The 27,069-nt window shown below is 24.3% G+C and overlaps 1 protein-coding gene and 1 long non-coding RNA gene across 2 annotated transcripts in view; both read right to left on the reverse strand.

The window, feature by feature from the left end:
- Positions 1 to 1,685: 1,685 nt before the first annotated feature.
- On the reverse strand, positions 1,686 to 20,190 carry LOC111626205. The gene is made up of 3 exons (XR_002756845.1): positions 19,835 to 20,190; positions 8,364 to 8,453; positions 1,686 to 1,811 (listed from the first exon to the last, which is right to left on the reverse strand). It is a non-coding gene; the product is annotated as an uncharacterized LOC111626205 (long non-coding RNA).
- Positions 20,191 to 21,872: 1,682 nt separating this feature from the next.
- Positions 21,873 to 27,069, reverse strand: part of LOC111626203 (transient-receptor-potential-like protein) — a 29,689-nt gene continuing 24,492 nt past the window's right edge. The window contains exons 12-13 of the mRNA XM_023369512.1: positions 24,031 to 24,146; positions 21,873 to 23,376 (exon numbers count right to left, since the gene is read on the reverse strand). Coding sequence (XP_023225280.1) covers positions 23,061 to 23,376; positions 24,031 to 24,146 — 432 coding nt within the window. The 3' untranslated portion in view covers positions 21,873 to 23,060. The remainder of the gene's footprint in view (positions 23,377 to 24,030; positions 24,147 to 27,069) is intronic.

Consider the following 27,069-nt stretch of genomic DNA (forward strand, 5'->3'; position numbering starts at 1 on the left):
GAAGAAACTGTTACTTAAATTTGAATGAATTGCAAAAAAGTGTGTAAATTGTGTAAGTTCATATTTATATCTTTTTGATTTATAAACATAGTCCAATTTTTTTATAGTAAAAAAATCTTAAAAGTTTTGCGTAAATTAATCTTTTGAAATTCGTTGATTCATTCAATGATGAGTCATCATATAGAGGGAAACAATTTTTCTCAATATATTTCTTTTAAACTTTCATGCTTTACTTGAAATTAAAGTACTGTACAGAAAACTGAAGATTTAAAAAAAATGAAAAATTAAAGGTTAATTTTATTCAATTTAAAATAAAAATTCAAAACAAAATGGAATCTATTTATAGTTTATAATCTCAGGATATTTGTAGCAACTACGAAAAGAATTTTATAATAATAGAAAATATATAAAACTCAATTAAAAGATACTAGTTTACATCTTTAAACTCTGTTTATTAATAAAAGGAAAAATATTTTAAAAATATTTTTCCTGTTAAGACTACAATAAAATTTCCGGAGTTTTTCCGGAAAAATTTACATTAAGTAATCCTTTTTATAAACTTATAAATGGATTACATTAATGATAGACTTACAAAAATTTGTTGTTGTTGTTTTAATATATATAATGTATAAAGATTGAGTTTTACTATTTTTTAAAATTAATCTACTTTGTTGGTAAATAAAAAACTACCGTTAAGTCATCAGAAAATAAGAAAAAGTAATTTATGTTTTGGATTGTATAAAAAATAAAATATATGTGTGCTAAATAAAATGTAGGCTTATTTTTTATTTATATGCATTTATTTTTATTTATTTGCATTTATGCCACCACAAAAATTGAAACTAAACTTATATTTAGTATAAAAATAAATTTTTAATGTGTAGAGATTATAAAATATAATTTAGCAATGTCAAGTGTTTATTATAGTTAATTAAAAAAAATTAAAAAAAAAAAATGTATTAGAGATATGAAGTCATCCAACTTAAAAGAAATGTATCTCCTATAAATAAATTTAGTTAAATCCGTCTTCATACAAAACTTTTTGATGAAAGAATGTATATTTGTTTTAATTAAATTAATTTTCGGATTCCTATTTTAATAATTTCTACAGTTTTTGCTAGGCTAAAACTTTAAATTTTTAAAATAAAAGTCATGATTTAGAATAAAAGAAGGCCAATACAAAATTCAATCTATTGATTCCAATACATAAGTTTTAATATATTTCTTTTAGTCCATAACAATTAATTTCGCACGAAAAGTTATACAATAGAATAACTTACATTGAGTTATATCATATGAATAATTTCACTATTAGTTTGATTGATTCTTTCTACTCAAATTTACATAAATTTCAAGCATTTTTCAAATTATATACTTTTTAGAAGTTAAATTTAAAATATTTCATAATTTTGAAAACAATAAAAATTTATTATTTAAAGATGTAAAAATTTCTTACTTTTTTAAGTCAAATTAAAAATATAAAATAATTTAATTATAAAGTATTTAGACTAATATAATAATATTTTAAAGAAACGTTCAAATGAAATATTCTCAACAATAAATTTGTTCTTAGGTAGAAACAATTGAAATTTATATAATATGATTGATTTTCTGACGTGGCACATATCATACTACGTGCTATTTAACTTGATTTAGATTTTCCACTCCGGTGAGTTGAACTGTAACGGAGACGAGCAACATGGATAAAGGATGAGCAATGACTGATCCATGACAAATTATGAAGAATTGGATAGAATTCGAACTCGGATTCCTGCAAAGATATATTGATGACCTGCCAAGCAAATCTCTTTCTGGAAGTTAATATTAATACAATGAAAATATAGATAAGAATGGTAATACTGTAAGTATATTTACTAAAACTAGACCTTATATCTTCAATTAACATTAAATACATTGCACATATTTAGTCTTATCTCTCAATCAACATTTTGCATGTTAATGACATGCGTAAATGAATACAGTGCATTTATAATCATTAATAATGTATGAAATAGTCGTAAAATTAATTAGAGGACGTGTACAGATGGTTTTCTCGGAATTATTAAGTTATCTTTTATAATTTTATTATTTTGAAATATTCTGTTTTTGATTGAAAAAAATTTAATTCTAATATACCACAATATTTATATTATTAAATTGAAATCTCAAACCAATAATAACTTGCTATATATAGAATAAACAATTATCCAGTTATTCTATTCAACATAATTAGTAATTTATAATATTATAAACATTTATTTATATACTGTATCTGTTGATACTATTAAAATACCATTATTGAAATATATTTTTATATTAAAATATAGTTTTTAAATTGGACTATTTTCTTGAATATTTTCCTTTTATAAGCTTGAAACGTTGTAGCTGTTTTTTTTTTTTAATATTTATCAGAAATTTCAAACCAAATAGAAATCAATAAATTGTAGCTAAATATAGAACAGAGATTTTTCTAAATTCAACTAACATTTTAAAACTAAATATTATTGATTAAAAATCACTGCAAACTTATCTTACAATCATATCCCTAGCAATTACTTGCTTTATTGTTAATAAAATGACATTTTCTAAGTTATTTTTATACATTCTCAGAAGAAAAACACAACCTGATCAAATAATATTAGTAATTAAATACTACGCTGAATTTCCTAAGACGATGGATTCAATTACATAAAAAATTCGAAATTTCTTTGATTAATTTCAGAATAATTAAATCATGTTTTTTAGTTTTCATTTGAATTTAAGATCTTATTACAGGAAATGAGATAACAAAGAGTCAATGACCTTTAAAAATAATTATTTTTAATAAAAACTAGTAAAATAGTCATGAAATCATTTTATTTCTTAATATAAATTCAATAAATTTATATACAGATCAAATTTATAACGTAGACTACTGTAAATATATAATTAATTTAGAGATTAACGAATTTTAGAATAATTAAATTGAATTCTACTCAATAGTTTATGAATAATTAAATTTATAACATAATTTAAATTTTAATTGAATTGATGAAATTCAAATAAGAAAAACGAAACTTTTTAAATAAATTTTGAAACCTTAATTCAAGAATGATACATAAAATAATTGATTTGACTTTTATAACTTCCTCATAAATATTTATACAAACAATAAAAATTAATATGAAAATAAATACTATTTTTGCAATACTTTAAAATTGAAGTGCTGTACTAAGATAGATATATAAATACAGTCAATATATGAAGCTAGTACATTTTTCCAGTAACAAAATAATGTACTAGGTCCAAAAATTTTGTTAAATTAAATATATGAAATCATATTAATATTTATTTATTCATTTATATTGAAGTTACGTGAATGCTGAAAACTTGAAGTTCTATACCGACCTATAAATGTATTCTTAAAGCAAAAACATGTAATTTATAATATTTAAGTTATTTTTTAAGGATTTTTTTAAAATAAAATTATTCATTACAACAATATAATTAATAGAGAATAAGAAATCAAGTTTAATTCGCTCATTAAATAGCATAAAACAGTATAATAGTCATATGTAAAAATAATATAGTTTTACTACAGTTTAAGCAAATTTCTTAAAATAATTAAAAAGTATTTTTAGTAATAATTAAAGTGTGTAGCATAATACCAGGTTGATAAATTTGTCCAAGAAATAATTACCTGATTATTTGAACATAATTTATTTTATGTGAGTATAATATTAGTTAAACATCTTAACGCTAATAACACATTAAAATTAAATTTAGTAATTCTAAAGAGATGTAATTTTATAACAGAAGATGTAATTAGAATTTACGGAGATTTTATAGAATTTCATAAAATCAATTAAGTTATTATATAAGTCTATTGATTGACTTAAAATATAGATCTTGATATATCAACAAAAAGTTTATCTAAAAACCTCCTTATTTAAAATTTTTATAGTGAATCATAATATATTGTATATTATTTTATCATAAAAAATAAATAAATTAAATATTATAATAGAGAATGTTATATTATTATTGAATATTCATTACGGAAATATTATAATTATACTTTTTTAATAATTAAAAAAAATAAGGCTACAATAATGATTATAAGTATTAATTTTGTTTAGTTAATAAAGTTAATTTATTTATTATGACAGTTGCTAGTAAATAAATAAATTATTTTTTCAATTTTTATTTAAAATTATATATAATAGAAACGTTAATATTAATCATTGACTAATTTAACTACATCATTTATTTGATAGAAAGGTTTCTATGGTCTTAAAGAGTTCATAATTTAATTTAATTTTTATTGTTTACTTAACAGTTATATTTAAAAATATAATCAGTTTTGATATATGAATAATTTAAATGTTTTCGAATTTATTTCAAATTAAGTTTACAAAATATAAAATCTTAACATTAAATTTACTTTCGAGAAGTTATTAAAATTTACGCAGGTAAACACAGAACGAAATGCATTTCTTATAAATAATTCCTTTTGGTAAGTACTTCAGTTTCTATGCTGAGATATATTCGAATTCCATTCTGTAAACAAGTACGATATAATAAATCGCAATAAATTAATAAATATATTTATTTGAAATATACGAATAGAATATTGTGCATTTTTTTATTTCTATTTGAAGTTTAATAATATGTTATTTTCGAATCTGAAGAATCTTATCTTTTAGTATTATTTGTTCAAAAATAAAGTTATATATATATATATCATTTATAAATTTATAGTGGGCCATATAACCGGAAATATTATAATACTTTCAAGATCAAAGTATGAAAATAATTCTCTTCCTAGTACTAAATATAGTCGTTGAATTTTAATACAGTTGTACCTTTGTTCTCAAGCTAAATTTCGAAGATAAACAATTTATAATTTTTTATTTGTTAAAATAAGATAATAAGTATAATTACAATGTCATAGAATAATTCTATTAACATAGTTAAAAAAAAAATTATGTATTTGTTCTCTGATGCATTTCTGAAGAATAAAAGTCTTTTCCGGGTTGGGAAAGAGCGAGCGATACTTTGACAATCGTTTGCTTGCGTGCTACTCATGCAAATACGTTATGTGTTATGAAGAATAAAAGTATCGAAAATAAATGTTTATGTCAATTTTATGGTCTTTTCCAGAAACTGCTTACGTTATGAATGCGTTAACAACATTTAACAGTTGAATGCTTCTATACGAATTTGAAAAAAGAGCTGTAAAGTAGAAGTCAAAGTAGAAGTATTTTTTACTTTTTTTTTTTTATTAAATAGATGAATTGTATAACTTTCTTGTTGAAAGAAAAGCGGCTAACTAGTGTTATTTTTAACATTAGAAAAACATTTCAGTAACTATATATAGCTTTATAAATTGAATCTTTTAAAAATTCATTCAAATAAACTATTAATAGATCATTTGTTGAGTTGTAGAATGAATCTAGTTACTCGAAACACCATCATGTATATTATATATATATATATGTGTGTGTGTGTGTGTGTGTATAAATTGTAAAATAATGTGCTATTATTATTATCACTGAAATGGAATATAAATAGATGAAAAATTAAAAAAAAGAAAAGAAAAGAAGTGAACTGTATTGTAATCTATTGAATGACCCAAACATCTTATGCTTCACTTGCAGATTATTATAGTAGCAAAGTAGCATGTCCGTTAAAAATAGATAAGTTGCTATTATACGAATTTAAAATAATTAGGTGGAGTTTATATTAATTAAAAACCCATTTTCTTCTTTTTAAATTTTCCAGATAAGTAAATAGGTATTATTAATAATAACTTGGCTACTGTAATTTAAATCATGAATATTATTCGTTTTTAAGATTTTTACAGGCTTATTTTTAAATAAATAAAAAGTCTTGTTTTTATTTAATAATAAAATAATTTTAAAAAACCGAAGTAAAAATAAACGAAGATAAAATTACAGGTTAATCATAATTACTCTGCTTCTAATATATTCTGTAATTAAATACTATACAAAATGTTAACATTAAAAGACCAGTTATTCTCTCTCTCTCTCTTTTTTTTACTTTTTGATTATCATTATAATAAAACTAAACAAAATAAATTTTAGCAAGTTTATTATTACATAAAAATATGCTACACCTATTCATTTAACTTTAAAACAAAGTTTTAAATGTTAATTTTTATTTTAAAGATTATTATAAAGTATTCCTGTTTTTTTCCCCTTCTTTTCTTTAAAAGAAATTTTAAATAAGCTTAATATAAAAAGATATAATTATCAAACAACAAAAAAGAAAATAATATTTATTTTCCTTATTGATAAAAAATGAATTGCTGATAACTTCTTGAAATATTTTATCTGATAATATCGTCTTTCGTATTGAAATATTGTCATGCAACTCTTTGTCAAAGTAATATATTTCTTTTTGTAAATCTTTATCATATATAAATATGTAGAAATGCATATTGATTCGGAACACTTATTAGGCTTATCGTTACGTAATAGAAAGTTAATAAAATAACACAAAGGAAATTATTATATAACACTTTTATTTGAATAAACAACAAAAAAATGCTTTAAGTATTTTTAATAATAACTTGACAGAACGAGGTGATAACATTAAATTTTTTTTAATCAATAATACTTCCTTATCAAGGCCGTACACACCATTGGGTTTAACTCCCTCCATTTGGAAAGAATTAAAAAAAATTAAATTAAAAAAGTAATATGTATTAGGTAACCGTTCATTCCTTCCTTAGTCTACTCTACTGTGTTACATTACATACTAATATTGTAAAAATTAACTAGGGACACCACGCGACTTTGCCTTATCGTGATAGAATTGAGTCGGAGAGTTACGTTTTCGTATTAATAATTAAAAACTTTTTAATTAGTATTAGTACATATAAATTATCTTTTACTTTTTCCTCCTAAATTTCGTTAGGCATGGACATTGCCACTTTGACCTCACTGTATCTCAAAACGTTATGGACTCCCATTTTTTAAATTACATTTTTGAATTCTTCATTGGAATTGATGGAAAATGGCAAAGTTTAATCAAAATCGATCGATTAAATTTTGAAAACGAACACAATTCTGTAAGCCACATAGACGAGACTTCGCTAACGCCTCAATAAACTACGTTATGAACAAATAATTTTTTTTTTAAACCTTACCCAAAAATTTCGCGCTTGTGTCTGTTTTTTTTTTATCACAATATTTATAAATATACATATATTTGTAATTGTAACTCGTAAAGATTTAACCATATTACTGTATGAACGTAAAATAAATAAATCTTTATTATGGCCCTACTTTTAAATATAAATTACATCAATTAAATTATCTGTAAAATNGTTTCAATGAATGTTATTATTGCGTGTTGACCTTGATTCTGTATGCAGCTGCAGAAATATACATAGAAGTAAGTCTAACGCCTACTTTTGGGCTTACATAAATGTTCACTTTATTTTATTGATTAAATATTTGTTATTTGCATGAAATCTGAAACCTAAAGAAAAGTGTGCCCAGTTTTCTTTTTGATATACAATAATATCATAAGTATGTCACAGTCCTAATATTAAAAATATATTGCTATAGTTTAGTTGCTATGTATTTAGGATGTTTGACAAGTTTTTTTGTGAAATTTTCTATATTTTTCTTATGTTTTAACTTTTTTTATATAAACTGGTTTTAAGTTATCAAGTTTTTTTAAATCTCAATAAATATTTCATTAATGTTTCTTCATTAAAATCGAACGTATTAAATTTAGAATTTAGTAGATCAGATTTTTATGGTATAAAACAATTCTTCAACGCTGTTTTGCTTTAAAGAATTTTATAAAGAAAATATATATTTACAGAACGTAATCATTCTCATCATCACATCAAATTAACACTCCAATTCGGAGACATCAGGACTTGAATGTTTAGATGAATGTTATCGGCCTTCATAATATTTATGTGAAATCCTATATTCTATTCCATTAAACTATAAATCAACACCCACTTTAAGTAAATAAATTACATTTTTTTTTTTACTTAAAAAAATATATTTTTTGAATTTCTTTGATATAGGAAAATAATGTTTAAATGAAGCGAGATATGAGCTCAATGCATTCCAATGTTGTCTATATTTAAATAGGCTATTTAAAAAAAACTGAAAAACTGCTGTATACGAGTAAAATGTTTTCAAGAACTTTCTAATTTAATAATTATTAAAACGACATTAAACCGGTTATTTTACTGGCTGATTAAACTGTAGAATAAAAACATGTTTGACATCTTATAAATATTTATTTTTGTAATATAAATACGCATTACTTCTAGATGTAGCTTCGGAATAATTATATTAAATTATTTTTAAATAATTAACGTATCACGATACCTATTCAAGTTTATCTTAACATCCTGATTTAAGATAAATGAGTTGACTGTGCATTGTTTCATTTCGAGGTTAACGTCAAGGAATACAGGCCTAGATTTAGAGTCAATGAATTGAAAACTCATTTTATGATAAATTCATATTTTATAAGGTTTTTTTTAAATATATTATTTTATTTGATAGAATTGAAATCAAGTTTTAAAATTTTAATTACTATGAATCAATGCTAAGGAATATAATCATCCAGGAAACATTAACTTTAATTAAATTTACACAGTACAGAATTACATATTACATAAGCTATATAATGTTATATAATTACAGTAATTAAAAATTTAATTAAAATAATTTATTAATTTTTAAATTTTATTTGTCTTAAACAGAAAGAAAAAAAATTGAATTACTGTTATTTAATATGAATTTCTATCTCACTGAAGTATTGCAATAATAAATTGAGTGATAAGAACAAATTTAATCTTCCTTAATTAAATGTGATATGTGTATAAACTGTTACTGGTGAAATAAATAAAATTTATTTTTAAATATAACTTTTTTAATTATATAAATACATGATTATTGAATAATTTTATCGTGTTTTAATATTGTAATTTCAAGAGCAACATTTAGATTACAGAATTGTATTCATCATAATTAATAATATATTTCATAAACGTCCTCCCAATGCCATTGTACTACACCTGACACTTTAAACTTAACCGCTTTAAATGGGAACTTCCACAATTTATAATAATTATATGGAAGTTATGAACTCATAAATAATGTAACCTAAAAAATAATCCTTCCTGAAGTATTATATAATTACGAATTTAATTTTGGATAATCTACTTTGTTTATTTTTTTATATTTTACGAAATGAAACAAGACTAGTTTCCTTCTGTTCGTCGTTGAAAGAAAATTTATATTAAATAATCTATTATTTGTATACAACCGAGTGCAATTATTGTAATAAATTATACTCGTACATTAAAAGACATTTCCTATTAATAACAATAACCACTTGTTTATCGTTATATAACTAACGATTTCAAATATTTTATAATTTTACAAGAATTTTTGGTTTCTGAACTACTTGTATTGCTTCAAATCTCGATTTTTTAGAGGTTGAATGACGACGATAAAAGGCGGACACGCGATATAAAATTCCCATCATAATCCTACTTATATATTAGTGATATGATTTATAATTATCCTTTTATTACATAATTTTTCTTTCTGTGGTGAATAAATTGATTTGTGTCTATGTAATTTTACTAGTATTTAGTAAATTCAACAAAGGAAGAGGAAGTAGATTTATAGTAACGAGTAACTTGTACATCGCATCCTTTTCCTCTGACGATGTAACTTACTGGAAATTTTTCCGCAATAAAACGAATAATAAATTTCTAAGAAAATATAAGCATTTTATCATCGAAGACCATAAACATAAACTAGAGAATTTAAAAGCGATATTTTTATATAATAAATATAGATTAAATTTCAATTATTCTCATCGGCAGAAACTACAGATCACTTTTAATAATAATAATAATAATAATAATATGAACGTTTTATTATAAAAATAATTTAAAATATTGTCAACACAGTTTTGAGGTTTGTCGTGTTTTATTCGAATTTTAAATAGTTTTTTAAGAATAAAAAACAAAATTACTTGTTCGTTGTTCCTTGCCTTACATAGAGATAGCTGTCATGCCCTAATTCTTAATGTTTATTTGGTATTAATGCCATAGTAACGTAATGCCTTTACTTGATATTATATAACATTAAGGAAATTAAATTCATTTAACAATTTTAAATTTCTGCAATCACAAATTTCAAACGAATTCAACCTTGACTTCATTACGCTAAAACGAAACTTATCATTCATAATTTGTTAAAATCTGTTTTAAAAAATTAAACGATAATTATTATTATTTTTACCTTAATGAAACGGTATAATATACAGTACACAACATAAGCGAATTAAAAATTTTTGTTTAAATTCATTAAAATAGTAAATGCAAAAGGATTAAAATGGACACAGTTTTGAAACAAAAAGACAAGGAAATAGTATGCCGAGCAATGCTTATCTTTTAAAATATAAAATAACCTGAATACTTGATGCTCCTGACCTCAATATATAGAATGTACTGTACACATATATTTATTTAATAAATAAGTAACTCTGCTAACTAATGAAAATTATCAAAAGTTTAACCAGCTTTTCGTTTATTTTCTATTATTAAAAACTATCGCAATTTAAATAAGGAAAAAAAACGTACATTTAAAACTACAGAAAATATTTTGTTTTTTTTTATTCTACTTTCTACTCTACTAATTGCATATTTAATTATTATTTTTTCCCATGATAAAGCATTAAGTAGGTCCGTATTACAGTATATGTACTAAATTACATTTATTAAATAATCGAGCTTATTAGGATTATTTGCAGAGATATGTTTATGTTGATACAAATGGGTTATTAATACATCTGTAATCTGATCTAGATTAAAAATGAAACACATCAAATATTTAACGAGTGCTATGAGACTTCTCTATTATGTGGCTCTAATTGAGTTAAATTGTCGCATCGATTGATAATATAAAGAGATCTCTGTTATCGTACATTAATGCAAATGGCTTCTTTGCACTGATATAAAAGTGTTGTATTTTGTCTAAATTAATTCTAATAAAATTAGTTTTTAAGATTATTGTTGAAAATATTCACATTTTATAAGTAAAAGTACCAACTTTTCCAGTGAAAATTATTACAGCGCGTGAAAAAATATCTTATCCTAGTTTCTAAACATTGACATAATTTCATGTTTCATTTTTATATTAATATAGATAATCTGTGAGTTTATATTACAGTTTATGAACGTTCTTACTGTATTGGTGAGGGGTATCGTCTTGTACACCTCGACCTAAAATGTACACTGTACACCATTGAAAGTTCTTAATGAGATAGTATGTAATTTACAGTGTTAAATAATTATAATCAAAATGTATAGACGAATGTTATTTTCATCTTACAAAAATCAATATTTGCAGTTGCTATGATAAAAATGTCAATAATTTAAATTAATTTTATATATCTTATTTTAACGTACGAAAAATAAATTATTATTGAAATTGTTTCTATATAATACTCATTTAAAACAGTGTCTTATTTTTAAATATAAAATTAAGGTTACCTAACTTCTATGCAAAAAAAAAAGGTCGGAAGGATCAAAGAACAAGGATCTCGGGTCAGGTTTTCCAGTACAAATGAATATATTCCATTTTATAAAAAGACACAAATTAAAATAAAAATAATAATTATTTATATTTTAAAAAAGTTTAATAATATCTTTACTTAAAGGATAAACAGTAGCAGCGACTCAAAAATCTATTTCCTTTAGACTGTTAGACTTGTCTAATGTTTGTTGCTTCGAATTACTTAAACTTCTTAATTATAAAAAAAAAATATAAGGAGAAAAAAAGTCAATTGTATCAAATTTGAACAGATTCATTTACTCCCTTCGTTTACTTACAAGTTCTTTTTCATAATGGATGAAGAGAAATTAATTAAATTGTTGACAATGTTAATCGCAACATAATCCCCTTTCTCATTAAGATTTCATTTTTATATGTTACAAATCTGTCGTTAATAATCATATTATACTTTTAAAATTTATTAACAATAATTATTATTATTTATATTTAATGTTTTGTTAGAAATTTATTACCGATAATTTTTTAATTTACATTTTTATTGTCTATTAAATTTTTAAAAAAATATTATTCTTTTAACAATAAGTATAAAACTTATTAATTTAAGTAGACATTATTAAATTTAAAAATTATATTTTGTAACATATAAAGAGTTTACAGTAGTAATTTTATGCACATAAGCAGAACGAAAGTAATTCATATCCTTTTTTTTATTTTATTTATTTATATATTTTTAGGTAACTGGATTCGTTTCTTTAATAGGAATAATGTTTAATAAATTCTTTTAAACACGATCTAAACAAGTTTATAACTTATAAAATTTATTTATTTAGGTCTACGTTTATATACAGTAGCTGTTTATAGTACACTTATTTCGATTAGCTCTTTATAGAACAAGAGAATTAAAAAAGTGTATTTTTTTTAATCTAAAAATTCAGCGGAAATTGTGTCGTTATATCTCGAAATAATTGACAAAAATTATCAAATACATTTGCATAATTCAATACATTTAACGTATAGGACTAAATATAAGTTTTGAATTAAAGTCGATTTTGTGCTACATAATGGACGACAGCGTGAGAAATTAAAATTCGACTCTCGAATATTTATAAATCAACACGAATAGCTGTAGGACTAATAGTGTTTACGAGAACAAACCATCCAAAAGGTAAAAGGTCGAATCTTACAAAGGAAAAACAAGGAGGAAATTTTCAAGGAAATTGACGTCATTACTTTGTGCTGACCAATTTATTATTGTTTTTTTAAAACATGTATGTGTTTAAATTATATTCGTTATAGCTAAAAGTATTCATTAGAACACGTGATAATAAGTTACGTGATTAATCTGAGGCTAGAGGCAGGAAAATTTTTTTTTTTTTTTAATTTANACCTGACACTTTAAACTTAACCGCTTTAAATGGGAACTTCCACAATTTATAATAATTATATGGAAGTTATGAACTCATAAATAATGTAACCTAAAAATTTTATCGTGTTTTAATATTGTAATTTCAAGAGCAACATTTAGATTACAGAATTGTATTCATCATAATTAATAATATATTTCATAAACGTCCTCCCAATGCCATTGTACTACACCTGACACTTTAAACTTAACCGCTTTAAATGGGAACTTCCACAATTTATAATAATTATATGGAAGTTATGAACTCATAAATAATGTAACCTAAAAAATAATCCTTCCTGAAGTATTATATAATTACGAATTTAATTTTGGATAATCTACTTTGTTTATTTTTTTATATTTTACGAAATGAAACAAGACTAGTTTCCTTCTGTTCGTCGTTGAAAGAAAATTTATATTAAATAATCTATTATTTGTATACAACCGAGTGCAATTATTGTAATAAATTATACTCGTACATTAAAAGACATTTCCTATTAATAACAATAACCACTTGTTTATCGTTATATAACTAACGATTTCAAATATTTTATAATTTTACAAGAATTTTTGGTTTCTGAACTACTTGTATTGCTTCAAATCTCGATTTTTTAGAGGTTGAATGACGACGATAAAAGGCGGACACGCGATATAAAATTCCCATCATAATCCTACTTATATATTAGTGATATGATTTATAATTATCCTTTTATTACATAATTTTTCTTTCTGTGGTGAATAAATTGATTTGTGTCTATGTAATTTTACTAGTATTTAGTAAATTCAACAAAGGAAGAGGAAGTAGATTTATAGTAACGAGTAACTTGTACATCGCATCCTTTTCCTCTGACGATGTAACTTACTGGAAATTTTTCCGCAATAAAACGAATAATAAATTTCTAAGAAAATATAAGCATTTTATCATCGAAGACCATAAACATAAACTAGAGAATTTAAAAGCGATATTTTTATATAATAAATATAGATTAAATTTCAATTATTCTCATCGGCAGAAACTACAGATCACTTTTAATAATAATAATAATAATAATAATATGAACGTTTTATTATAAAAATAATTTAAAATATTGTCAACACAGTTTTGAGGTTTGTCGTGTTTTATTCGAATTTTAAATAGTTTTTTAAGAATAAAAAACAAAATTACTTGTTCGTTGTTCCTTGCCTTACATAGAGATAGCTGTCATGCCCTAATTCTTAATGTTTATTTGGTATTAATGCCATAGTAACGTAATGCCTTTACTTGATATTATATAACATTAAGGAAATTAAATTCATTTAACAATTTTAAATTTCTGCAATCACAAATTTCAAACGAATTCAACCTTGACTTCATTACGCTAAAACGAAACTTATCATTCATAATTTGTTAAAATCTGTTTTAAAAAATTAAACGATAATTATTATTATTTTTACCTTAATGAAACGGTATAATATACAGTACACAACATAAGCGAATTAAAAATTTTTGTTTAAATTCATTAAAATAGTAAATGCAAAAGGATTAAAATGGACACAGTTTTGAAACAAAAAGACAAGGAAATAGTATGCCGAGCAATGCTTATCTTTTAAAATATAAAATAACCTGAATACTTGATGCTCCTGACCTCAATATATAGAATGTACTGTACACATATATTTATTTAATAAATAAGTAACTCTGCTAACTAATGAAAATTATCAAAAGTTTAACCAGCTTTTCGTTTATTTTCTATTATTAAAAACTATCGCAATTTAAATAAGGAAAAAAAACGTACATTTAAAACTACAGAAAATATTTTGTTTTTTTTTATTCTACTTTCTACTCTACTAATTGCATATTTAATTATTATTTTTTCCCATGATAAAGCATTAAGTAGGTCCGTATTACAGTATATGTACTAAATTACATTTATTAAATAATCGAGCTTATTAGGATTATTTGCAGAGATATGTTTATGTTGATACAAATGGGTTATTAATACATCTGTAATCTGATCTAGATTAAAAATGAAACACATCAAATATTTAACGAGTGCTATGAGACTTCTCTATTATGTGGCTCTAATTGAGTTAAATTGTCGCATCGATTGATAATATAAAGAGATCTCTGTTATCGTACATTAATGCAAATGGCTTCTTTGCACTGATATAAAAGTGTTGTATTTTGTCTAAATTAATTCTAATAAAATTAGTTTTTAAGATTATTGTTGAAAATATTCACATTTTATAAGTAAAAGTACCAACTTTTCCAGTGAAAATTATTACAGCGCGTGAAAAAATATCTTATCCTAGTTTCTAAACATTGACATAATTTCATGTTTCATTTTTATATTAATATAGATAATCTGTGAGTTTATATTACAGTTTATGAACGTTCTTACTGTATTGGTGAGGGGTATCGTCTTGTACACCTCGACCTAAAATGTACACTGTACACCATTGAAAGTTCTTAATGAGATAGTATGTAATTTACAGTGTTAAATAATTATAATCAAAATGTATAGACGAATGTTATTTTCATCTTACAAAAATCAATATTTGCAGTTGCTATGATAAAAATGTCAATAATTTAAATTAATTTTATATATCTTATTTTAACGTACGAAAAATAAATTATTATTGAAATTGTTTCTATATAATACTCATTTAAAACAGTGTCTTATTTTTAAATATAACTTTTTTAATTATATAAATACATGATTATTGAATAATTTTATCGTGTTTTAATATTGTAATTTCAAGAGCAACATTTAGATTACAGAATTGTATTCATCATAATTAATAATATATTTCATAAACGTCCTCCCAATGCCATTGTACTACACCTGACACTTTAAACTTAACCGCTTTAAATGGGAACTTCCACAATTTATAATAATTATATGGAAGTTATGAACTCATAAATAATGTAACCTAAAAAATAATCCTTCCTGAAGTATTATATAATTACGAATTTAATTTTGGATAATCTACTTTGTTTATTTTTTTATATTTTACGAAATGAAACAAGACTAGTTTCCTTCTGTTCGTCGTTGAAAGAAAATTTATATTAAATAATCTATTATTTGTATACAACCGAGTGCAATTATTGTAATAAATTATACTCGTACATTAAAAGACATTTCCTATTAATAACAATAACCACTTGTTTATCGTTATATAACTAACGATTTCAAATATTTTATAATTTTACAAGAATTTTTGGTTTCTGAACTACTTGTATTGCTTCAAATCTCGATTTTTTAGAGGTTGAATGACGACGATAAAAGGCGGACACGCGATATAAAATTCCCATCATAATCCTACTTATATATTAGTGATATGATTTATAATTATCCTTTTATTACATAATTTTTCTTTCTGTGGTGAATAAATTGATTTGTGTCTATGTAATTTTACTAGTANATCCTTTTTTTTATTTTATTTATTTATATATTTTTAGGTAACTGGATTCGTTTCTTTAATAGGAATAATGTTTAATAAATTCTTTTAAACACGATCTAAACAAGTTTATAACTTATAAAATTTATTTATTTAGGTCTACGTTTATATACAGTAGCTGTTTATAGTACACTTGTTTCGATTAGCTCTTTATAGAACAAGAGAATTAAAAAAGTGTATTTTTTTTTAATCTAAAAATTCAGCGGAAATTGTGTCGTTATATCTCGAAATAATTGACAAAAATTATCAAATACATTTGCATAATTCAATACATTTAACGTATAGGACTAAATATAAGTTTTGAATTAAAGTCGATTTTGTGCTACATAATGGACGACAGCGTGAGAAATTAAAATTCGACTCTCGAATATTTATAAATCAACACGAATAGCTGTAGGACTAATAGTGTTTACGAGAACAAACCATCCAAAAGGTAAAAGGTCGAATCTTACAAAGGAAAAACAAGGAGGAAATTTTCAAGGAAATTGACGTCATTACTTTGTGCTGACCAATTTATTATTGTTTTTTTAAAACATGTATGTGTTTAAATTATATTCGTTATAGCTAAAAGTATTCATTAGAACACGTGATAATAAGTTACGTGATTAATCTGAGGCTAGAGGCAGGAAAATTTTTTTTTTTTTTTAAATTAGATTCTAGTATACGTTCAGAAGAAATTTATGTCGATTTTGTGTAAAATTTTTTATCATTGTATGAAAAAAAAATGAAGTTATATTTTTATTCTCTTTGTCTTCTAACATTACGCATGGTTACTCGGTTATAGCCTACACGAAATCTTACGTGATCAGTTTATTGATATAGATTATATTTATGCTATTAATTACAATTATAAAGGTCAAAAATTGATTTAAAATAATCTTCCATCCATTTTTTTTCTGAAATAAAAAGAAATGTTTTGTAATATTTTATTAGAATAGAAGTTAGTAAACACTTTCAATGAAAAATTAGTCAATAATATTTTTTATTAAAACCTATAAATTGTTTGTTACAGACAAAATTTAAATGATTTGATGATGACTCAGAATATCTACAGTTTTTCCCCCACGAAAATATAACATAATGATAATGATGTAGCAATTTCCATGTAATGATTGACTAAAATATTTGCTGAATCAAAAATATCCCTCGTTGGATATTGTAAGATTTACGAATAAAGTAAAAACACATCCTGTTTGTGTATAATGTAGGAATAAATAAGAATTTTAAAATGATCTTATTGCTCAAATTAATATATCTCTCGAAATTATTTTACTCCTTTAAAGGTTTATTATCTGAACAAAAGCTAAATTATTTCTCCATTATTCGAAAATAAATACTTAATTTTGTATTTTCAATAACTCAGTCTTATATATTTTTAACTTCATTTTTCTATATTCTTAAAATACATTCATAATAAGATTTATTAAATATAACTAAAAACATATATATATATATAAATTAAAAATAAGCTTCTAAAAATTATATCATCTTGCTTATTCTTNGTGACTCTTGATTTAAGGTTTGATGTATATTAATAGGTTTATATGTTTGGTTTTCTTTTAAATTAAAATTTGTCAAAATAAACATTAAAGTGTTTTTTTATGTATTTTATTTTTTTCTTATTTTTCTCACGATAATTTCAATATTTTATGTTTTATTTAATTATCTAAAAATTCTATTAAATAAATTTAAAGATGTGTTTATTAATTTTAAAATTTAAATGTAATATTCTGTTGACATTCTAGAATGATTATACTTAATTCCATTTAAGTTATATGTTTTGCTTGATGATGATAAATTTATTTACCAAAAGTCTCGCTTTTGTTCTCTTTTTGTGTTTTCATTCATTAAAGTAAACTAAACGATAATTGTCTGTTGTTTTATCTATGTGTATTTTATAAAATATAAAATTTTTATATTGTTTAATAATTTTCATTGTAAACATTTGTTTAAAGATATCATATTTACACAGTATATTACTTCTTATTGTGATTTGTTTTTCTATAGTAATTTTAAAAATAAATTTCGGTAAAATTAAAAAGTAAGTTTTAAAAAATTTGGGATAGTTTTCTTCCTGAATTTTAAAAATATTAAGCTCCATTTTTGTAAATTGAAATCTTTAAATAAATCTGAAAAATAAATGGGCAATGAAAATTTTCATTGCCCATTTATTTTTCAATGAAAGCAAATTTTCGTTGGTTACTCTTACTTTGTATTACATTGCTGTGCTGATTATTTATCTTGCTATTTTTCTAACCATTTAAATTCTTCAAAATATTATATTATAAAGATTTAATATACGAAAGTTTATACACCCCAAATCTGTGCGTGATAAGGTAAGATAGAATCAACTTTACGGATTTAGAATAATTGCTATATGCGTGTAAATATTATATAATTGGGCGATTTATATCCCTATCTTATGTATTTTCCCTCCAGTTATGTATTTTTATGTAAATTTGAATTTAATTATATCGTGAGAACAAACACTTTACATATTTCTTTAATACTAGAATAAGAAGAAGAGAGATATTAACGAAGATGTACTGATATTTATATTGAGTATGCGAGCCATTATCATTAATTTTTTTTGTAAAAATAATTAGTCTGAAAGGAAAAGTTCTGCACAAAATATATAATTTGAAATTTTAAATTATTCTTTATTATTATTATTATTAAAAATTCATTTCGTTAATGAAAAATATGGCAAATTACTTTGAAAAATCGTGAGAAAATCGTTAAACTCTTCGTCACAATGACTTTTTGAAATATAAACCAATCTCTAGGCAAAATGTAATGTAAACTATCAATTTTTTTTTGTTATTGTTAAAATTAATTAAAACTAAATAAAAATATTTTCAAACTTTAGTTTTTTTTAAAAAAAACTAAACTATCGAAAGTTAATTTTGCTTCTAAAATTAACTTTCGATGATTTATTATTTGAAAATATTGAACCGTATAAAACATTATATAAATGTTATTTTTAATCGACAATGAACTATTGCGAGCAGGTAATTTAAATAGATTAAGATCAAGCGGTACTAGTTCTCTAGATATTGTTACATTAAGTGTAGACGGTACACGGGTTCAAAGTCCATTTAATATTTGGGAATAAAAAGGACAACGATCTAAAATTAGGTCGCATATTGCTCCAGTAAATTATTTCTTATTGAAAACTTGTTTGATACCATCGCAAACGAAATCATTGGATTGGTATACTATATTTATATCCTTCACTGCCACATTCTAAATTCCATATTGCATGCAACTCGAAGCCGTTTGCACCTAAATGGTTATCTCAAGAAGCTTAAAGAAATACATTATCCAAAGCTATATATATATATATATATATATTTAATGTTTTAATTAGATAGAAACCATAAATTCTAAAGTTAATAGAGCGAAGACTATTACATACCCAATTTTAATCTCGATTATATAATAATTTCAGCTGATTTTTTAAAAATTTCGTCCGTATAAATAGAACATTTTATAGATAAAAAACTGTCAGACTTATTAACAGAACTGTCAAAATTATTATTCTAGTCGATCGAAACAAGTTTTTAATATACTTATTTCAATCTCATGCATGAAATTATATAACAAGTTAATTTTCGTAACCTTTTATCGCGTCCTTGCATTGTTTTCGTAAACAATGCTTCCACGAATTAAAGAAAAAAACAAAAAGAATTCAGAGTTAACGATGCTCGTTCTGACGTGCATAGATTTATATGAACTATTGTTTCTCGATATATTTAGAAGCTATTATTTATAGTATTATAGAAGACACATCAAAAACATGGCTTATCTAAGAAAACACTTAGATCAATACTCGATATTCAAATAGAATTTTAAATTTCTATGAAAAATTTGCAGTTAAAACCATATTATGAAACCTTATCTTTAATTAATACGTATTTTATTTTATTATGACTACTATTTTTGAATATTTATTACGTTTCGAGGTCGCCATAAGATTACAAAACCCACATTGTAGGCTTCATGGAATCAACATACGTAAGATTAGCATTCAGAAGGGGATTTCTTTATGGTTACGTCGGCATTTTCGTGTTGAAAGCATATACAATTTCCTTGTAATAATTTCAAAAAAAGAAAAATATTTACTACATATGAAATGCCAAATCTCAAAAATAGAACGTTAAATCTATTTTGAGAATTCGGCATTTCACGAGGTAAAAATCCCTCGTTTCTCCTCGCGGTTGGGAAATTTTTCCCGTTTAAAATTTAATTGAAAACATCAACGATTTTTGAAGAACAAGAAAAATGTCGTTATTGCATTCCAAGCGATTCCAGATTGAAATTTGAAGGATGTCTATCACGCACAAACAGACAAACAACCTCAAGATCACGATCCAGTTGGCATGCCCCATTTCATGCGTTGCGTTGTTTCGTGTTAAATTTTCATTAATTCTGAGCAAATTTTTGTCTACAATAAAATAAACGTTGAACACGTTCAAATATTTTACTTACTAAATATGAATACGTGTACCATTTTTGTTTATTTATAAATTCATTATTGCAATTTCTTATTTATTCATAAAATAATTAATAAAACTTATTTATATGTGGATTTTTTGCAGTATCATGATGCTATCTGGACTCGCATGGTACATGAATAATAACGACACAATCCATATCAGATAGAATAATGTTAAAGTATTGATTTCCCTCTAATTTTTAATATTAAACTTTTAATTATTAGACTTATTAGATATTTAAAAAAATACTGTATAATACATAAATTAAAATTTCAAGATCTGTCAGTAGTCAATTGCAATGTAATGATTTGACTGTTCGATGACACGGAAGATAACGATTGAGATGCTTGTTATTATTATACACATTAGCCTACAATTATCATGACAGAATATGAGAAATGTCATCTTTTGAAGTGATTTATACTCGCCCGAAGCAAGCTTTTCATTTACAAAATTCGTGAAGTGTAGAAGACATGAAGGTACATTGCGTATACAGTTTGGGCGTAATGTATTCTGTAACGCACTCAACGTAACATAAAGCACTCAAGTTCAGCATATCAATTATGAACTTGAATGAGTTCATCTCCGCAAGATGTAAGAAATAAGAACGAGAAAAATAAATAAAGAAAAATTCGATTTAAGCGAAATCATCTTATAATATTCTATTTGAAGGAGTTTTACTAGTTGTTTTTTTTTAATAGAATTGATATAATACTTTCTTTGTAACTCGGCATATTCTTAGTATTTTATCAGAGTATGATTTACTTAAGTCTAAGAAACACTAACGAGATAACAAGGTCAAAAAATAGGCCTGTAGGAAAAGCATTTCATAACCCTTATCTTATATAAAAGGTAAAGTACTATAAAGTAGAGTTAAGCAAAGAAAGATAAACAAATAAAGGTTGACTAGATTTATAGGTCTTTTTTCTCATTAATATATGTTTTTTTTTTTTTTTTTTCCTAACCAAATAAAGCTTAAAATAATTTTCTCATAAATCTTGACTAATGTAACATCTTTATCGCTGCTTAATCTGATCAATAATAATATCAACACCACATCCTTTTTATTTCTTTTTTTAATTTTTATTATTGCTCAAATCTGATTTCGAAGATGGCAGAACGAAATATCACAAATTATATTTAATTGCAACAATTCTTATTTGTATAAATTTATTTAAATATTTCCGCAAATTTATTTTTTACAAATATTTTGAAAACTGTATTATTGCGATAAAGGCGTATATAACGTCGTTTATTCTTTATACGTGACACTTAATATTATTTTCTTTTTTTTTAGTGTTTACAAACTTGAAAGTGGAAAGGATTTATTTCATAGCTTCTTAACGGTTTATACAGTATATTACTGTATTTATCTGATAGATAAAACGTATGTTTGTATTATTGTAAAATAATAGACAGTAAACTTAACATATATTCAAGATTTTTTACTAATATTCACGTAAATGCTTCTATAGGCCTATATAAAATTATCCTAAATATTGCACCACAATTCATTCTATCGTAAATGACATATCTCTATACGAACAATGCTGATATATTTAGTTATACAATGCATTATCATGATTATCTCGAAAATTATTTAAGGATGAATAAATCGAAACTTATTTATGTATATCGATATTTGTGTTGTTACTATGCCAAATATTTTTATAAAGATCATTCTATAATCAGTTCGTTTTGATTAGTAAATTATTTCAAAATATTTCTCTTTTTTTTTCACTTGGGTTATTCATTATTTAAAAGTTTTAATACTGAGCTTAATTCTCGAACGATGAAAATTAAGCTCGAATGTCAACGAGTACTAATCTCTTAGAGACCAATTGTACTCGTCGATTTTTAAAACAGTCAATGATTGTACTTATTATTATTTTTTTTTTTTGTACCAAAACATATAAATAAATTAGGAAAAGTTGCAAATTTATCATCTCTGTGTTAGACGTGATAGGTTAAGGCAATAGCATAAAACTTGAACTGTTCAGGCACCAGAAAATAAAAAAAGAAAGGATAGTCGGACACCCGAACTTAGGTATGTGAACCAGATGCAAGCTACAAGTCGGAATGTTTGGTGCCCTTTGCACTCCCACGCTAGGTGACACTTCCCTGAGAGTGCTGTGGTAAAATTCATCACAACTGGGTGTAAAGATGTGTGTGATAGAGATCAGGGTTCATTGAAGTATGAGGTTGTACAGGTGGATGACCTCGAACAGTCTGTTGTATTTCTCTAATCGCTTCGCGTAACTCTTCACGTACCGCATTTACAACTTCTCTTTTAATCACTTCTATTTCGTTAATGGATAAGTGATTCGTTTCGACTACATCTTGGTATCCGGGAGGATTGAGATGAGATGATCTAAACGATCTCAAGATGTCCGATTTAATATTGTTAAGTTGTCCCGTATTTCTAATGGTCTCCTTCTTTCTATCTTCTCGCAACTCGTACCTACAAACGAAAAAAAAAAAGAAAAAAAACCATAAACGGAACATTTAGACTCCACCCAACATGAGGAAGTAAATTTAAAACGCTTCAAGAATGATAATCATAATATTTTTTTGAATTAAATATTCTCTTAATATTATTCATAACTTTATCAAAATTTTCCTTGGTTCGTTATTCTTTACCAGGCCGACTAGTTACTAAAATAGTTTTAAAATATTTATAATAGTATAAATTAAAACAAAGACATGCTTATAAGCTTTTTTTATTATTATTACTATTTAAATGATCCAGGGTATTGAACTTCGTTAATAATAATAATATAAAAATGATACTGGAGAAATCGTTTTCTCTTAATTGCCTGAAATTCAAACTAAACGATTTTCTTTCGGAAAGAAACGCCTCAATTATCCATGAATACGATTCACTTTAATAATGAAAGATAGCGAGATCGTATTCAAGTTCTCATTTTAATGATCGAAATCGCTAAGTGGGCTTTATATTTCACTATAAAATTATATAATCATTACTTCGAATTTGTATTTCAACGAAACGTTCGTTTTACTTCAAAAAGAAATCAGATCGAAAAGTGCATTAGCTTCAATGGACTATGATCTCCCCCTCTTTTTTCCTACTTATTACAGATAATATATCATATACCTGAGACTGGATATGTCCTGCTTTATTTCTAAAAGGTCGTCTTCGTTCACTCCATCCTGTCTAAGTTGTTTCTTGGTGTGATGAATATATCGATTCACCAATCTCTTCATTATCTCCTGAAATATGACCATAATAAATGTACATATTTCATGTAAGTTTAATCGCCAATAAATTCTAATAAAATGTTATGTCTATACTGCGTACCGCTATATTATTTAAATGCCTTAAATGGTACAATTATTATTAAATATCTTCGAATTTTTTAAAATATTAATTAAGCTCTTAATAATAATTTTATTAAATTAAAAGTTTTTATGCAGAAATGCCACTGGTTATATAAGTTCTTAGTAGAAAAAAATACTTTAAAATGAGAACAATGTACTATCAAATGTTATTTTAATCTGTCAATCGAATATCATGTATTATTTTTGTAAACAGAAACTATCTATAACGATCTCTTAAAAAACATTTCAAATTCTTGTCGCATAATTTAATAATTGTACGTTTTATTTTAAAATAGTATTGCTTCTGTACGTGCTATTAAACGTTATCAGATTACTGATGAATGGTTATTTAAGAAATATGCATCTAAATTACATTAATTATAATTTAATTAAGTGTTTTAAAAGGAAAACTGTGCACGAATATTATATAATTTATTTTTAAAAAAGTCTATAAAATATCTAAGAGATAAATTTCTGAAGAGATACGCTTGAATCTAATGTTCAAAGTTCTAATCCTAATTCAAGGGTCGAGTCATATTTACGTCTCTTATCAAAACTTGGTTTTATAAACCGACTGTAAAATTCCGTTGTAAAGTAATGAAAAATTCAGATGACGATTATCTACGAGATATTTAATATCATTGTCATAAACGTTTATGCAATAATCTCAACAGAAAAGTAAAACGTTCCCTCCTGACGGATATTGTAGCATTTGGTTTTGACAGATGATGATCTAAAAAACTAACATCTGTCATACAGAATGGAGAATTATTGCTCATATCAGTCGATAAGAAAGACAGTCTAAACGAACAGTCGACAAGCAGAAAATAATAAAAATAAAAATTCAGAATGCATTACTGTTATTATGTACAGTACATTCTGTACACTTATAAAATAATCGAAAACCAATATTCATATCTATATTTGGATAAAGTTTATCAAATCAATCTTTATCTGTTAGATAAACTAATTATATAAGCTAAAAGTAAGGGATAAAATATCTAATTTTAAAAAATAAATAAATAAATAACTTGCTATAAAGCAATTTTTGCGCATTGTTAATTACATTTTATGACATTTGAATTAGACTTTATGAATAAACGTGAATAAAACAACTGGAAAAGTATTAATTAACGGCGGTCCATTATCATCATAGTCGTTACGTCCTTTTTTTAACGTCAAATTATTAAATAAATGGCTTGACAACCACATTCTTGTAACTGCAATTGTTTCGCTACTAACGTTAATGGTACTTAATGTCATTACGAGTCTTTCGAACATTACATCACCAGATTCTTAGGCTATTAAACAAGTATAATACTTTCTATTAGAGGCTGTTAGAGTAAATATCGTTTCGAATACTTTGTAAGAAATGCAACTGAAACAAAAACAATTTTAATTATATATATCTTATATAATGTTTTTGAAGTGAATTAGACAATCCAAACAATGTTCTGGCAAGTGGCCGAATGTACCTTATCAAAATTCTGTAGTAACTTCGTAAAAGTGACCTTCAAACCTATTTTCTAGTAACAGAATATATAACGAAAATTCGTATTTTCCACGACGCGATAACTATTAATACAGATGTATTCTTTCCTTCCAGATAAAGTGCATTCAGTTTCTATGAAATCTAGCGAGTTATCACATAAAATCGATAAGATAAAAAGCATAAAACTAAAATAAACTCAATTATCAAGAGAATAATGGCGCGATGATCTAAAACTCCTTAAAACTCAAACGTTTAATTCTAATTATATAAAAATCTCTTTGCAATTTATATATATTATATAAAAATCTTAATGATGCATTTTAAGAATATATTTTATGTCGAAGTTACATAACGAAATCGTTATAGTGGAGAAGACTAACTCGGGGGACGTCGTTATAGCATTATATAACGTTACATGAGACTGAAAACAAACAAGTCTGTTAGATAAGACGTGGGAAATAAGTAAGATAGGTACATGTAATAAAATAAGTGCATTCTCATGCGTTACATCATGTTTTCATTCAATTGACCATGACAAAAATATTTGTAAATTATAAAGAAGTTTAACTCGGAAAAAAATAAATAAAAATAGATCCAATTTCATCTTATACAAACAAGAAATCTGTTTTGAAAAACTATATACTTTCAAGAGCAAATATTTATTTTGTGGTCGTTAATTTTTGAACTTTCTAGTGTTTATAACCTGTTCAAAATAAATTGTTTAACAGTATTTTTATACAATTTATACATTTCTATCAAATTTAATTAATAAGAAATTGTTTATATTTAATTTTAACCACTCGCTTAAGCCATTTCGAACACTTCAAATCTCACTTCTCCAATTGAAATGAATGTAAGAACATCTCAAGAAAACTATCAATTATTTTCATCCCTTAAATACTTCTATATATATATATATAATCTTATCAATGTAACATTATTTGTACAGCGGACATACAAATTCACGGACTAAATAAAGTATAGAGGCTAAACTCAGCTTTAAAAAAAAAAAAAGTACTGTATGTAACTAACGGAAACACGTACGGTATAGGTACAGAATACAATATTCTGTTGGCATGTCAAATGATTTATATAAGGACAGGTGAGGGATATTGCGTAAATGTATTAAGGGTCGACTGCGTCATCTAAAATATAATGTACTTGGCTTAAAATCAACAATATACTTGAAATATTTTATTAAATTATATAATACGATCCGACGGCAGTTCCGAATTTATAAAATATGCGGAACAGGTAACAAGTTGTGTTTATTATTAAATCGATACTATCGAACTAAAAATGCGGCACGCTCGTTACTCGAAA

The sequence above is a fragment of the Centruroides sculpturatus genome, unplaced genomic scaffold (assembly GCF_000671375.1).
Source record: "Centruroides sculpturatus isolate CEXI.00-Female unplaced genomic scaffold, Cexi_2.0 scaffold285, whole genome shotgun sequence".
In the NCBI taxonomy this organism is placed as follows: Eukaryota; Metazoa; Arthropoda; class Arachnida; order Scorpiones; family Buthidae; genus Centruroides; species Centruroides sculpturatus.